The sequence below is a fragment of the Mytilus trossulus genome, chromosome 7 (assembly GCF_036588685.1).
Source record: "Mytilus trossulus isolate FHL-02 chromosome 7, PNRI_Mtr1.1.1.hap1, whole genome shotgun sequence".
In the NCBI taxonomy this organism is placed as follows: domain Eukaryota; kingdom Metazoa; phylum Mollusca; class Bivalvia; order Mytilida; family Mytilidae; genus Mytilus; species Mytilus trossulus.
The window spans coordinates 53,956,460-53,968,895 of record NC_086379.1 but is presented as its reverse complement, the minus strand read 5'-3'; the positions used below and the strand labels follow the sequence as shown (position 1 = coordinate 53,968,895).

The window sequence follows — 12,436 nt, the reverse complement described above, 5'->3', positions numbered from 1 at the left end:
GACCAAAAAAAAAATATTTAAAACTTTTACCGTACCGATTTCGATAATTTTTACTTATAATGTCAAGGTCGCAGATCCTAAATGGAGACTTTGTATCACTGTTCTGATTTTATTTGGTATAATTTATGTAAGTCTTTAAAAATACTCAATATTCTTTATATAAACTTATAATAGTAATTAACTTTGATATTTATAACATGTAAAGGTCAAAAGGTCAAAGGTCGATGTCATTTTTGGAGCTAAAATAGGACAATAATATTCTTTTTTGCTAAATTTTCAAAAGTGTATCTACCTATTGGTCCCATAATTTTCATGACCATTGTTAATAAAGACCATTTAATGATATCCAAAGGATCAAGGCTTGGTTTCGACCTTTAGAGGTCAACAGGACAAAGGTCAAGTAATTTTAGGAGCTAAAATTATATCATGATCCCTTTTTGTGTTCAATTTTTTAAAGTTAACTTTATTAAAAGAATTGTTTCATATGCAATTCATCTGTTGTGGGAATTAAATTTATGACATGTGTGGTAAGAGAATATAAATGTGCATATAATCGCCAATAGTTTGCATTAAGTTATCCAAAAACTCCACTCTTTACACATGTCTGTTCACACACATTTTGCTTTCATGTGAAAGATGTTATTTATTTACCTGTGCAATTGACAACATTCTTGAATTATCAAATCCATGCCAATTTACATATGAAAATATACTTTTGTAGGATGTTCTGTGTTCCGAACGACAGGTTTCTTGAAGGAGCTTTCGTATTTCACGCACAGCATATCAAGATGAGATGCGCTATGATGCATTTTAAAACTTAAAAAAAAAGAAAACTAGTTTTAATTGTTATGAACTGGTCTATGAAATTTCTTCCACATTTATTCAGAGAAAAAGTTTCTGATCGGTTTGGACAGAATATGTTTAATGTCAGAGAGATTTCAAGGTTTTTCTGACATTTTAATCTTTGAGCAATATCATTCCTTAGAAAGGCAATTAAGAACAAGCAAATGCTGAAAATGTAAGGATTCATCGGTCACAATGCCGTAAAGCGACGTAAATTTTGTTTTTAAATGATTCAGTTTTGTTTACCTTATATTTATTTCAGATATCAATAAGTTAAGTTTACAACTGTTATACTACAGTCGAACTAAGCAGAAAGTACAGCAATGTCAATTGATTCTAGTCTTCGTAATATTCATTATTCCTTTATACAAGGTCAATTGCATGCAGACAAAATGATAAAACATGCATTTTTTTCTTCTTGAAAAGGTAATAAACCTATCATGTTTTATGATTTAAATGCAGTTTTGACTATATCTGTCTGTTCTTGGAAAATTATTACCACCCAAAAATGTCTTATGTGTGTCGTTTGTTTCAGATTTAAAACCTACGGTAATCATAATTTTAGATTTAATTGACATTTGAAATATGTTACTTTTACTTCAATTTTACCATGATAAGAAATCACCAGCATTAAATTTTATATTTCACAATTTGTAATATCACTACACAAATACGAAAAACAAACTTATTTGATTACGAGTTGGGTATTCGTCTGCACGAAAAACATTTATCCTCTCATGTAAAAACCCAGAAAAAAGTTTGTCTCTCATTCCAAAAATTTCTTCTCCTCATAATCACAATCAGATCCTTTCCGTAACTAGTGATGTTTGTATTGGCGTATCAAATACACATTATGATACATGCGTTATAAATTGTGACCGATATACTTGAAATTAAACAAATAAAAATTGACAGCTGAAATATGAAAAATTAAATTTACAAGTACTTTATTACGTGGCAATGCCATGTTTGGTGCTGTGGAGAGTTTTAACAGTATTATACTCGTAAGTTCTCTTAACTTTTAATAGAAACATTCAATTATACAGTTTTCAATGATAACTTTTGGTATTATGTTTACCTGGCTTTGAAGTCATAAAACTTTAGAGTCATTTTTTATACTCCAAAATCAGCCAATCAAAATGATATATTTTAGGTTTCGAGCACATTTTTTTTGTTGCTCCGATCACTGAGCAAAGTTTTATAACTTCAACCCCTGGCTTCTTATTGGTTACTCACTTATGTATCATAGAAAAGTTAAGTAATAGCCAATGATGTTTTGGCCTGTAGTAGATTCTATGATGTCGTTTAAGTTATCAGTTTCTGCAATTTCCATATGCTCTGCGATGTGTTCAACAATGACAGATGGTCAGCTTGATCTTAGAATTTTGCCCACGGATTATGTGGTACAACGCTTTATACATTTAGGGAAAGCCATAACAAAATTAAATAGTGTTATTCAACATTCTGGACTCTGAATTTTTGTTTTCAAGCTGTAAGACTTATAATCACTGTTAATTAATTCATATTCGTTGGATACCAATTTTCATGGTAATTGTAGTAACAGGGGAAGCACGAATTGAAATATTTAACGAATAACACATTATCTGTTGCAATGTATGCAGACTTAGGCTAAACCACGAACTTGAACATCCACGAATATGCAAGATTATACTCATCTTTATACTATATGTAATTTTTTAAAGCATCGAACTGGGAACATGCTCATAAGGTCGCCTTTAGTGAATTCTTATATCATCAATTTTAAACCAGTTAATTTAAAGCATTACACTATATACATTGCTAAAGCATTTCCCTATACACAATGATGTTGCATAACATTTGGTATGTTCCTGTCGTAATTGCAAAAGGTACGTCGATCTTAAAAAGTATCATATTAGATGTATGTTTTCATTTTGAATATACATGTATGAAATATATAAGACGGGAAGTTATATCAAATACTCTGACTATTTCTATTTTGTTAAAATGTTGTTGTGAAGTAATTCGTTACACTAGCATTAGAATAAAGCACAAACCAAACTGAGGCCGTGTTCACACCAAACGCCGTGTACAGTAAACATGTTTACATTTGGTTTAATGTAATCTACACTAGTTGCACATAAGATTTGTCCACATCTTTACACCTTGTTTAGTTACCTGTACATAAAATGTGTTCACACTTGTAAACTATATGCCATTTAAATGTTCATTACGTAGAACCGAACTCAAATTTTCGAACAACTTTTCTAGCAGCAAGGGAACGACCATTTGACTTTAAAAAAAAGGCGATGGATTTTTCCACAATTTGATTGAAAAAAAAGTCGGTACCATCGAAAAAAGATTGAATTTTAACTTTTACGCGAGAAAAAAATCGGACTCAGACCTCCCCCTTTTTTTTAAAAAGTAAAGTGGTTGCTTCTTTAAGAAAGTCATTTTGGATGATTTGCGGTAGTTTAAAGATGTCTACACATTAAAAATGTAGGCTGCATTAGCGTGCTTATAGACAACAAAAAAAAGAATTGCGATGTTAGGGATCACTACATTTCTATCTTTTCTGTTTGTTTCAAATGGTATTGTTTCTACAAGTTGGTTTTTGTTTGGCAAAAGGAGAGGGCGAGATTTTTTTGTATTTCTTATTGTATTTTAACGGATCTGAGATTCTACACAAACAAACAATTGACCTCACCCTTTTTCAGTAATGCATTTATGATTGAATCGTTGTTTGAGTAAAGACCAGTGGCAAATATTTCTGTCAGTGTGTACGTCCAGTCGATTCGAGAAGACCTTTTCTAAGGAATTATGTATTCGGCAATGATGATGGATGAGTTTTGATAAGGGGTTAATAAGGCTACGTAAAGTGTTTTTATAACAAATAAATATATCAAGTTTAGACGAATATTTCTGTAAATAAATTAATTAATAAGTGTTATAAGTATTTTTTTTTTTACATATAAATGGAAAAATTACAGTTCGGAATGTCTAGTTTTGTGTACACTGAACCTACACAAGGCCTACATCGACTATCGACTGCATGTAGACAAAACATGATTTAAACTACATGTAAACATTGAGTTTTATCAATGGGAACGTAATTATGTTCAGTTTATGTGCGAGTTACACTAACACAACACCGAGTTTAGGTCAATGTGAACACGGCCTGAATGATATATCCTTTAATAATCCATTTGTATCATGTTACATCATTTTATTATCTGTTAACATCTAAAATATATAATCAATGTTCTTGTTTATATATAAACATATCTACGTTAACTCCGTTGCACGATTTTATAATTAGTAAATAACAAAAGAAAAAATATAATTACAGAAGTCATTAAACAATTAACGGAGTCAAATTATATTATATTCAAACGGAGTTACAGTTAAATAAAGAGGAGTTGGAGTTTCCTAACAAATGTATAAGCTTCTTTTTAAGCTCATTGCGGCCTAAAATATTCTGAAGATTAAATTAAATCAACACGTTTTTAATTTCAAGCGTCCGAAGCGCTTTTCTGGATTAACCTTGTAAATTAAGGAACACTGAAGGCCGAACATTTGAAAGCCACGGATGTATAAGAACCGAAATAGTTGAAGAGCCATGGTATGCATTATGCTTATTGTTTAAATCCGTGTTACCCAACGGGTGACTGGAGAAAAGAAATATGGTCTTCTCCCGAACGGCAGTAAATTACAAAGCCTTTTTCAAATGATTTTTATAGTTTGCTATTTTGTTGTACTGTAACACCACTGTCCTAGGTTATTGAGCTGGTAGGTGCCTTCAAACGAGTTTACCCTCGCCACATCCTGTATGTGTGTGTCCTAAGTCAGGAGTCTGTAAATCATTGTTTATCGTTTTTGCAGCGTAAGATATTCGTTCTTGGTCCATTATTTTGCCAACAGTAGTATACCGGTGCTACAAACTTAAACCGAGGGAACACATCAACTTTAAGAGGAAACAAGGTAAAAACGTTGAAATGACACCACAACATTACAGAAATATAGCACACCCACAATAACATTCATATAAGAGACACGCAAAAACAAATAATACAAAAGTCGACACAATAAGCAAACCGCAGAACAACAACGAACAGTTACCACCAACGACACACACCACATGGTATGAGAACCAGTGACATAGCTGACTATATTCATTGTTGAAGACCGTTCATTGACCTATAGTTTTAATTTCTGTGTCATTTGGTCTCTGGTTGAGAGTTTTCTCATTGTTAATCACAACACTTTTTCCTATTTTTATATATTGTTAATAAAAAAAAACCCAAATGAATCGACTGTTGTTAATGCAAACTAAAACATAACCAACTTTTTTGTTCAACTTTACTGAAAACTATAGATTTCTCCACAAGTTTTATACTTTTATTTACATGAAAAGGTTTCAATGGTTTTGTCAAGATACCTTTATTCAGGAAGAAGATGGATTTTCAAAGCTTGGCACAGTATCTGTACTTCCATCCGTGTTATTACATGGACAGTCATTTAACAGTTCTATATACTAAATATACATCATCATATTTAATTTAATTTTCTTGTAAGGTCAATCAAAATACAAACATGCCTATTCATTGTTTTCATTAATCATTTTAAAACTTGGACTATTTTACTAATCGTTCTAGTCCCAGGTTGAATTCATGATATGAAAGCCATGGAAATATAAAAATATATAAATTTATTTGTACAAGTGAGATAATAATCACACCTTTCTAAGTATTCTACTTATTTTTAGAATTCAAGTACAAATATACTGTGTTTCTGTTTAAGGAGATGTGATGTGACTATCAATGACACAACTTACCACCATACTATAAACAGGAGGTTAAATACAACAAATACAGTTCATTTCACATCCTTTAGTGACGCCCGAACTTTAGACCTTGTATAAACTATACTGATTATCAATAAAACCGTAACCGTTTAAATATCAAACAGTTGCAAATATAGCAACTATTGAGAATAACCATACTAAAAATTCCTGGTTTAATTAGTTATCAAAGGTACCAGGATTTTAATTTAGTACGCCAGACGCGCGTTTCGTCTAAATAAGACTCATCAGTGACGCTCATGCATTTAAAAATGTAATAAAGTTATAGCAGGGATAACAACACGCTTATAGACTATCAACGTTTCACAAAACAGCTGCAGAAAAGTAAGCAAACAGCAAAAGTTAAGATCAATCAGAAAATTGGTGTATTTAGGATTGAATTTGTAGTATACTTCAAAAATCTTGTACTCCCAAAGCATTTTCTAAGTTTCATCATATTTTTTTGGATCTTTCTTGAAATTTACCTGTGACGTCACTTTTGTGAATATAATAAAAAAAGATCTTATCCCAGGCAGACAACCTTAGATGTGTCAAGCACACATTTTTGGAATTCTTGGTCATCAATGCTCTTCATCTTTGTTTGGCTTTCTTTGCAAATTTGAACTGAGCGACACTAATGAGTCTTATGGAGAAGAAACACGCGACTGGCGTATTAAATTATAAGCCTGGTACCTTTAATAACTATTAACTTGTAATGTTCTATTGAATTGTTCAACCCATCATTATTTTTTTAAATGTCCTGAACCAAGTCATGAAAACGGCTTTTTTTTATCTTATAGTTGGTTTCTGAATTTGTTGCATTTTAGTGTTTATGTTGTGTTGTTATCCTTCTCTTATAGTCGATGTGTTTCCCTCGGTTCTAGTTTTTACCCGAATTAGTTTTTTTCTCAATCGATTTATGGATTTCGAACAGCGGTATACTACTCTTGCCTTTATTCAAGGAGCGACCAAAGCCAAATATTGGAACACCATGTCCGTATAAGCACCGTAACACGGAATGTGCTATTCGACAAAACAGTGACCCAAGATTGTAGCCAAATCAATCTAATGTCATCTTTGCTTGAGAGAGATTTTATAAACAGGCTATTTTAGACGTAAGAAATCATTACGAAAGCACTGACGACTGCGCAAATGATTCGAAAAGTACAATTAACTACAAGTTTATATGCTATGTTTGACATGCAAAATAACATGTAAGAAGGTTCAAAATTGAGAGTTGAAAAAACTTACAACGAAGATGAAAAATATGATCTATATTCATAAAATCTAGATAAATTTTTAATAATGAGATAATGCAGTTATATTAATTACAATCCATTACCTGCAAAAAAGATCAACAAAAGTGTACACAAATGTTCTTTCAACTCATTTATCAACATTAGGCTGCATGTTTCTTTCACAGCTTTGCCTCACCTTAACTTCTTTAGTCAACAACTTTAAAGTTTTCATCTTCATGTGATTACACTGGATCAAATATATACATGCATTGCAACGATTAGTCAACAATTTGTTGTTGTTTTCTTTGACACTTAATATGTATGAGAACCAAGAAAGACAAACGAATTCAAAGGATAAAGCTTAATGTAAATTTTATCACAATCCATTACTTGGACAAATAGATCAACAAAAGTGTACTTATAAAAAAATATTCCTCCCTTCTAAGGTTAAATGGATTTCCACTTTTTGAATTTACTTTGGATTTCGGTATTTTTAGTACACTTTTTTCTAGCAATAAACAATTGCTCTTGAAATTTAGCATACTTGTCAATAATCACCTTCAAAGCTATTTCGAAAAAGAAAATGGTACTTAAATGATGATATGTGGATGTTTCACGTCCGGCTATTCTGTCTGGATATTGCGGACTTGAAAAACTGATTTTACAGACCGGAGTCTTTTTGTAGTTTGGCCTTCATTTTACTCCGACTGCGTTGTTGATGCTAGTACGGAGTATCAGGTCATGCTGTTATCATGGCTGTTTATATTGCCTCTTTCGATTCTGCGTTGACGACGGGCGATGTTTGTGGTGGTGTGCGCAGTAGGTCTAGGTCGTTGATGTCAAACCCTTCATCGAAGTCGATCCTACTGCGCTTGCCTCTGTCATTTGTGGAGATGTAGAATACCAGGCGATGGCAGGCCTTTTTGGGGTTATAAGGACGGGTGACAATATCCTTATTGACTGCAACCCCAACTGGTTCCCCTCTGTACTTTGTTGGTGTAAGTACTTGACCAACTACGGTGTCTCTTGCCTCGGTTTGCGTGATGTGGTCTATGCTGTTGGTTTGTTGATTTTGAGTAGCAGGTACAACGGCAGTTTTGTTAGCAATCCACTGGGCGTAACGGTTAGCGTTGTGTCTCTTGGTAGATGGTGGCTTGTTCTTGCTCTTCAAGGCCGACTCAGGTTTCTGAGTGGTACTTAAAAGTATTCCTTCCTTTTATACTTTGAGCCACAAGTGGAAAAAACTTAATAAAAAATGACGACCATTAAAATATGATATTTCGGTGCTTGTACTTAAATTATGATATCTTTGATAGAGAGTTCCTGCTCAGAATGACAAAAAAAAACCATGAATTTCAAGTGGAGAAGATATAAATCATCCCTCTTTATCTTTTCGGCCACTTTGATGAAGAGTTTTGAGTTTGAATGTCTATTTAGCATCTATTTCTTCTATGAGCAATTTTGCTAGTTACTTACAATAAATTTTCATATGCGTTATGAAAGTTAAAGAAAACTTTGGGATAGTTATCAAAGGTACCAGGACTATAGTTTAGTACGCCAGACGCGCATTTCGTCTACATACGACTCATCAGTAACGCTCATATCAAAATAGTTATAAATTAATTGGGATAATTGATAATTTTTATTCCATGAGATCTATTTAAATTGCATTTTCAGTCATTTTAGCTTGTAAGACCAGATAATATGTCCGGACACTCACAAAAAAACTCCATGTTTTGTTTTTAAAAGGACGGGACAAAAAAGTGTTATTCCAATAGAAATTATCAACAACAAAGAAAATCTTGATCCTGTAAAGTTAAGAGTTGAAAATTATATAGGCTATGTTTTTATTTTAAGTGAATAGAATTATAAGGTAGAACAATATTGATGGTAGAAGTATTATGTACTTTAAGGTTGTGTAGTTTTCCTTAGGATATGAATGAAGTGCTTGTGTATAAAGGTTTTGTACTTTTAAACCTCAATTGAAAATTTCTTTACCGAACTGAAAATGAAAACACAACATAGAAATATGAAGAATAAGCAACATGAGCACCACCAAAAAACTGGGGATGATATCTGGTGTTCATGAAGGTTAGCAGACCCAAATTTGACACCCGTCTTGTTGTTCATGTTGGATCAAACCCACTAATAAGTTTAATTCGGTAGGTCACATTTAGATCAAATTACCAGCAAATTCTAAAAAAAAAAGGTTTCGAAAGGCAGTACATGTTTGATGCAGACATATGAGTGGGTATATGTTTTCAAACAAATAGGATAAAATGCTACTGATTAATTATTTCTTACAAAAAAAAAACACCCTCTACTGCTTAAATATAAAACATTACTTAGGAGATTGCATTGAAACATACGCTTTTTTACATAATAATATTTTATATAAATAGATGATACGTGGATTTTGTTCAATGATTACAGCACTATAATAATTCTATAGAGCAGAGAGTGAATTTTAATAAAAAAAAACTAATATGACGTCCTTATTACGCTTTGTAAACAACGCCGTGTTCTAACGAGCACAAAAAATATGTGTGACACATGCGCACAAACTTAGAGCATGACATGAATGAATTATTTCTTAATTTGAATATTGTAACGCATTTAGAATATCTATATATCATTTCATAAAAAAACTGTAATAAGTTTAAAATTTTTCTTACAAGTTTTATTTAATTTCATCAGCATAAATAATATATATATTTAGCGGTTTCTTCTGACTTTTAACAATTAATGTTAAGTATTGTTTTGTTTATTCTTATACATGGATACTTTGAGGATTTGTTTTCTAGTATATGAAAGATAATTTCAATGTTTGTATCTTGATATATGTTCGCACGAAAACAGGTATTATCATTCTTTGACAAATTTTTAATAGTGTAAAGTGCTCAATGCTCAAATGATCTCTTAGCTGGTTTGATACAGATTTGTTTTATTTTGGTAATATTTGAATTCACGACTTTATCTTAGTACATTTCATTTATTGATAAGAAGTATTTATCCTACTGAGTAGCTATCTTTTGTTTATTCACAGTTCAAATCATTAAAGTCAAAATTTTAGTTATATCTGAATGTTTTTCCACTACCAATATTTAATTCCAGCATTTTATAGCAAGGGATACTTCGTTACGTTATGTAGTTTTCTAAAATTAAAATGTTCTGTTCTTTGGTTCAGTTGTTGTCTCTTTGACACATTACCCCATTTATATTTTAAATTATCAAATACAATTATGTTTATTTTATAGAATAACTAATCAAAGAATTCAAAAAGAGAAAAATATTCAACGAGTGACCGAACAACACATAAATTCACGAATGAGCGTAGCGCATGAGTTAATTAACAGTGTTGTTCGGTCACGAGTTGAATATTTTTCGATATTAGAATTCTTTAATTAGTTATTCTTTTTATTACATTGGCAAATGGCTTTTTTAAAAGGAATTAAATTAAAACATGTAAGGAACTGTATTTTTCACATAGATATAGGAAGATGTGGTGTGAGTGCCAATGAGACAACTCTCCATCCAAATAAAAATTAAAAAATTAAACCATTATAGGTTAAAGTACGGCCTTCAACACGGAGCCTTGGCTCACACCGAACAACAAGCTATAAAGGGCCCCAAAATTACTAGTGTAAAACCATTCAAACGGGAAAACCAACGGTCTGATCTATATAAACAAAACGAGAAACGAGAAACACGTATATATTACATAAACAAACGACAACTACTGTACATCAGATTCCTGACTTAGGACAGGTGCAAACATTTGCAGCGGGATTAAACGTTTTAATGGGCCCAAACCTTCTCCCTTTTTCTGAAACAATAGCATAACATCACAACATATAAAAACATACGATAAAATATCAATTGGCAGACTTAACACTTTGTTTTTATCCGCCGTTATCGACGTCTTGACAACGCGTATTGTTGTATGACGTCAGAGAGTGAAATAACCACGTTTATTTCACATGTAAAATTATCGGTTTTTATTTCACTGGGAAATCTATGTAATTCATTGCTACCAATGTAATTATATAAATAAAATTAAAAAGTTAATTGTCTTGGATTCTTTTGAAATTTTGTTTTAATTTTTTAATATTTTTTAAGTTACTAATACTCACAGTAAACTTCACCTAACTGTAATTTTGGTTTGTTCAAAAATGTAATTTTTATTCGGTTGTTATCATACTAGTAAATCCCTTCATGTTTATAAACGTGTTTCTGACAGTTGTAACGCTTTTATAGAATTCTTAGTTTGAATTGTAAGTAGGCATGAACAATAGGCCAATCCCTTGCTATGATTTACATATATTCTTCTCAATTAAAAACCACCTATTCCTACAATTTCAATGTTCGAAAGCACATATTTAGTAATATATGACATAACTACATTTATTAACAAAAAAATAATGAATAGGTCTGAAAATTACAATGAACTGTAAGTTATCTGTATAAAGATCAACAGCAAATATAAAAAAAAACATGATTAAGACCACTGAATGGTGTATGCCTACGTCTTGTGACAAATATTTCATGTGATGAAAATTAACAGTAATTCTAAATGAGATATAATTCATATAAATGTTTTGAATATTTCATTGTAATGGTCGGGGTGCTGGTTACTTACATCAATATTATCTAAGAAACTTTAACTTTACGCAGTTTCGTTGCATAACTTGATTGTTTCAAAATGTCATAACCACAATTCACCATGTATGATAAATTCTTACTTTTGGCAACCAAAAGCTATTCTTCATATTGGATCTACAACACGTTCTGTTATCTTTTTAACAAAATATAGTGAAAATGCACATTTCGTGTAAAGTGGATTTCATGTTAGGTCACTTTTTTACACAATTTAGGTCTGATTTAGGGATGGCATTTAAGTTTTATTGTTATGTATAATTTTATACATTATATGTTTATTGTTTTCACCTAGCAATTTAAAGTTGACGCCTTAATGTTTTTTTTAAACTCGCGACATTGCTTAGACCCGATTCTTTCAGGACGACAACATGAAATATGACGTAGATAGGCGTTTCAATGTAATCGTAGCTCGCAAGTATAAACAGAAACAGAACGCAATGAGTAGAAACGTATATCATAAACGTTGAAGCTTCGGGCGTTTAGGTAGGAATTGTTGAACACCGTTATATGACTGAATTATTCCGATTAGCAACAAGCGGAAATATGTTTGAATGTAAGATACGCCGATACGCCCGGTCAGAATAGTAACGTTATTTTTAACGCCTCAGGTAAGGTGAGTCACGTTAAAAATCATGCACCGAGAAATCAATAAACTCATCATAGATACCAGGACTAAGTTTAGTATATACGCCAGACGCGCGTTTCGTCTACAAAAGACTCATCAGTTACGCTCAATTCCAAAAAAGTTGAAGAGCAATACACTGCTACTAAGAACTTAAGAACACTGGGTATCTGGCTTAACATTTGATACGCCAGACGCACGTTTCGTCTACATAAGACTCATCAGTGACGCTTTAATCAAACATAGTTATTAAGC

At 31.9% G+C, this 12,436-nt stretch overlaps 1 protein-coding gene across 1 annotated transcript in view; it reads left to right on the top strand.

The window, feature by feature from the left end:
* Window positions 1-1,759: 1,759 nt before the first annotated feature.
* LOC134726521 (sodium-coupled monocarboxylate transporter 1-like) overlaps window positions 1,760-12,436 on the top strand; it is a 41,294-nt gene continuing 30,617 nt past the window's right edge. The window contains exon 1 of the mRNA XM_063590927.1: window positions 1,760-1,847. Coding sequence (XP_063446997.1) covers window positions 1,809-1,847 — 39 coding nt within the window. The 5' untranslated portion in view covers window positions 1,760-1,808. The remainder of the gene's footprint in view (window positions 1,848-12,436) is intronic.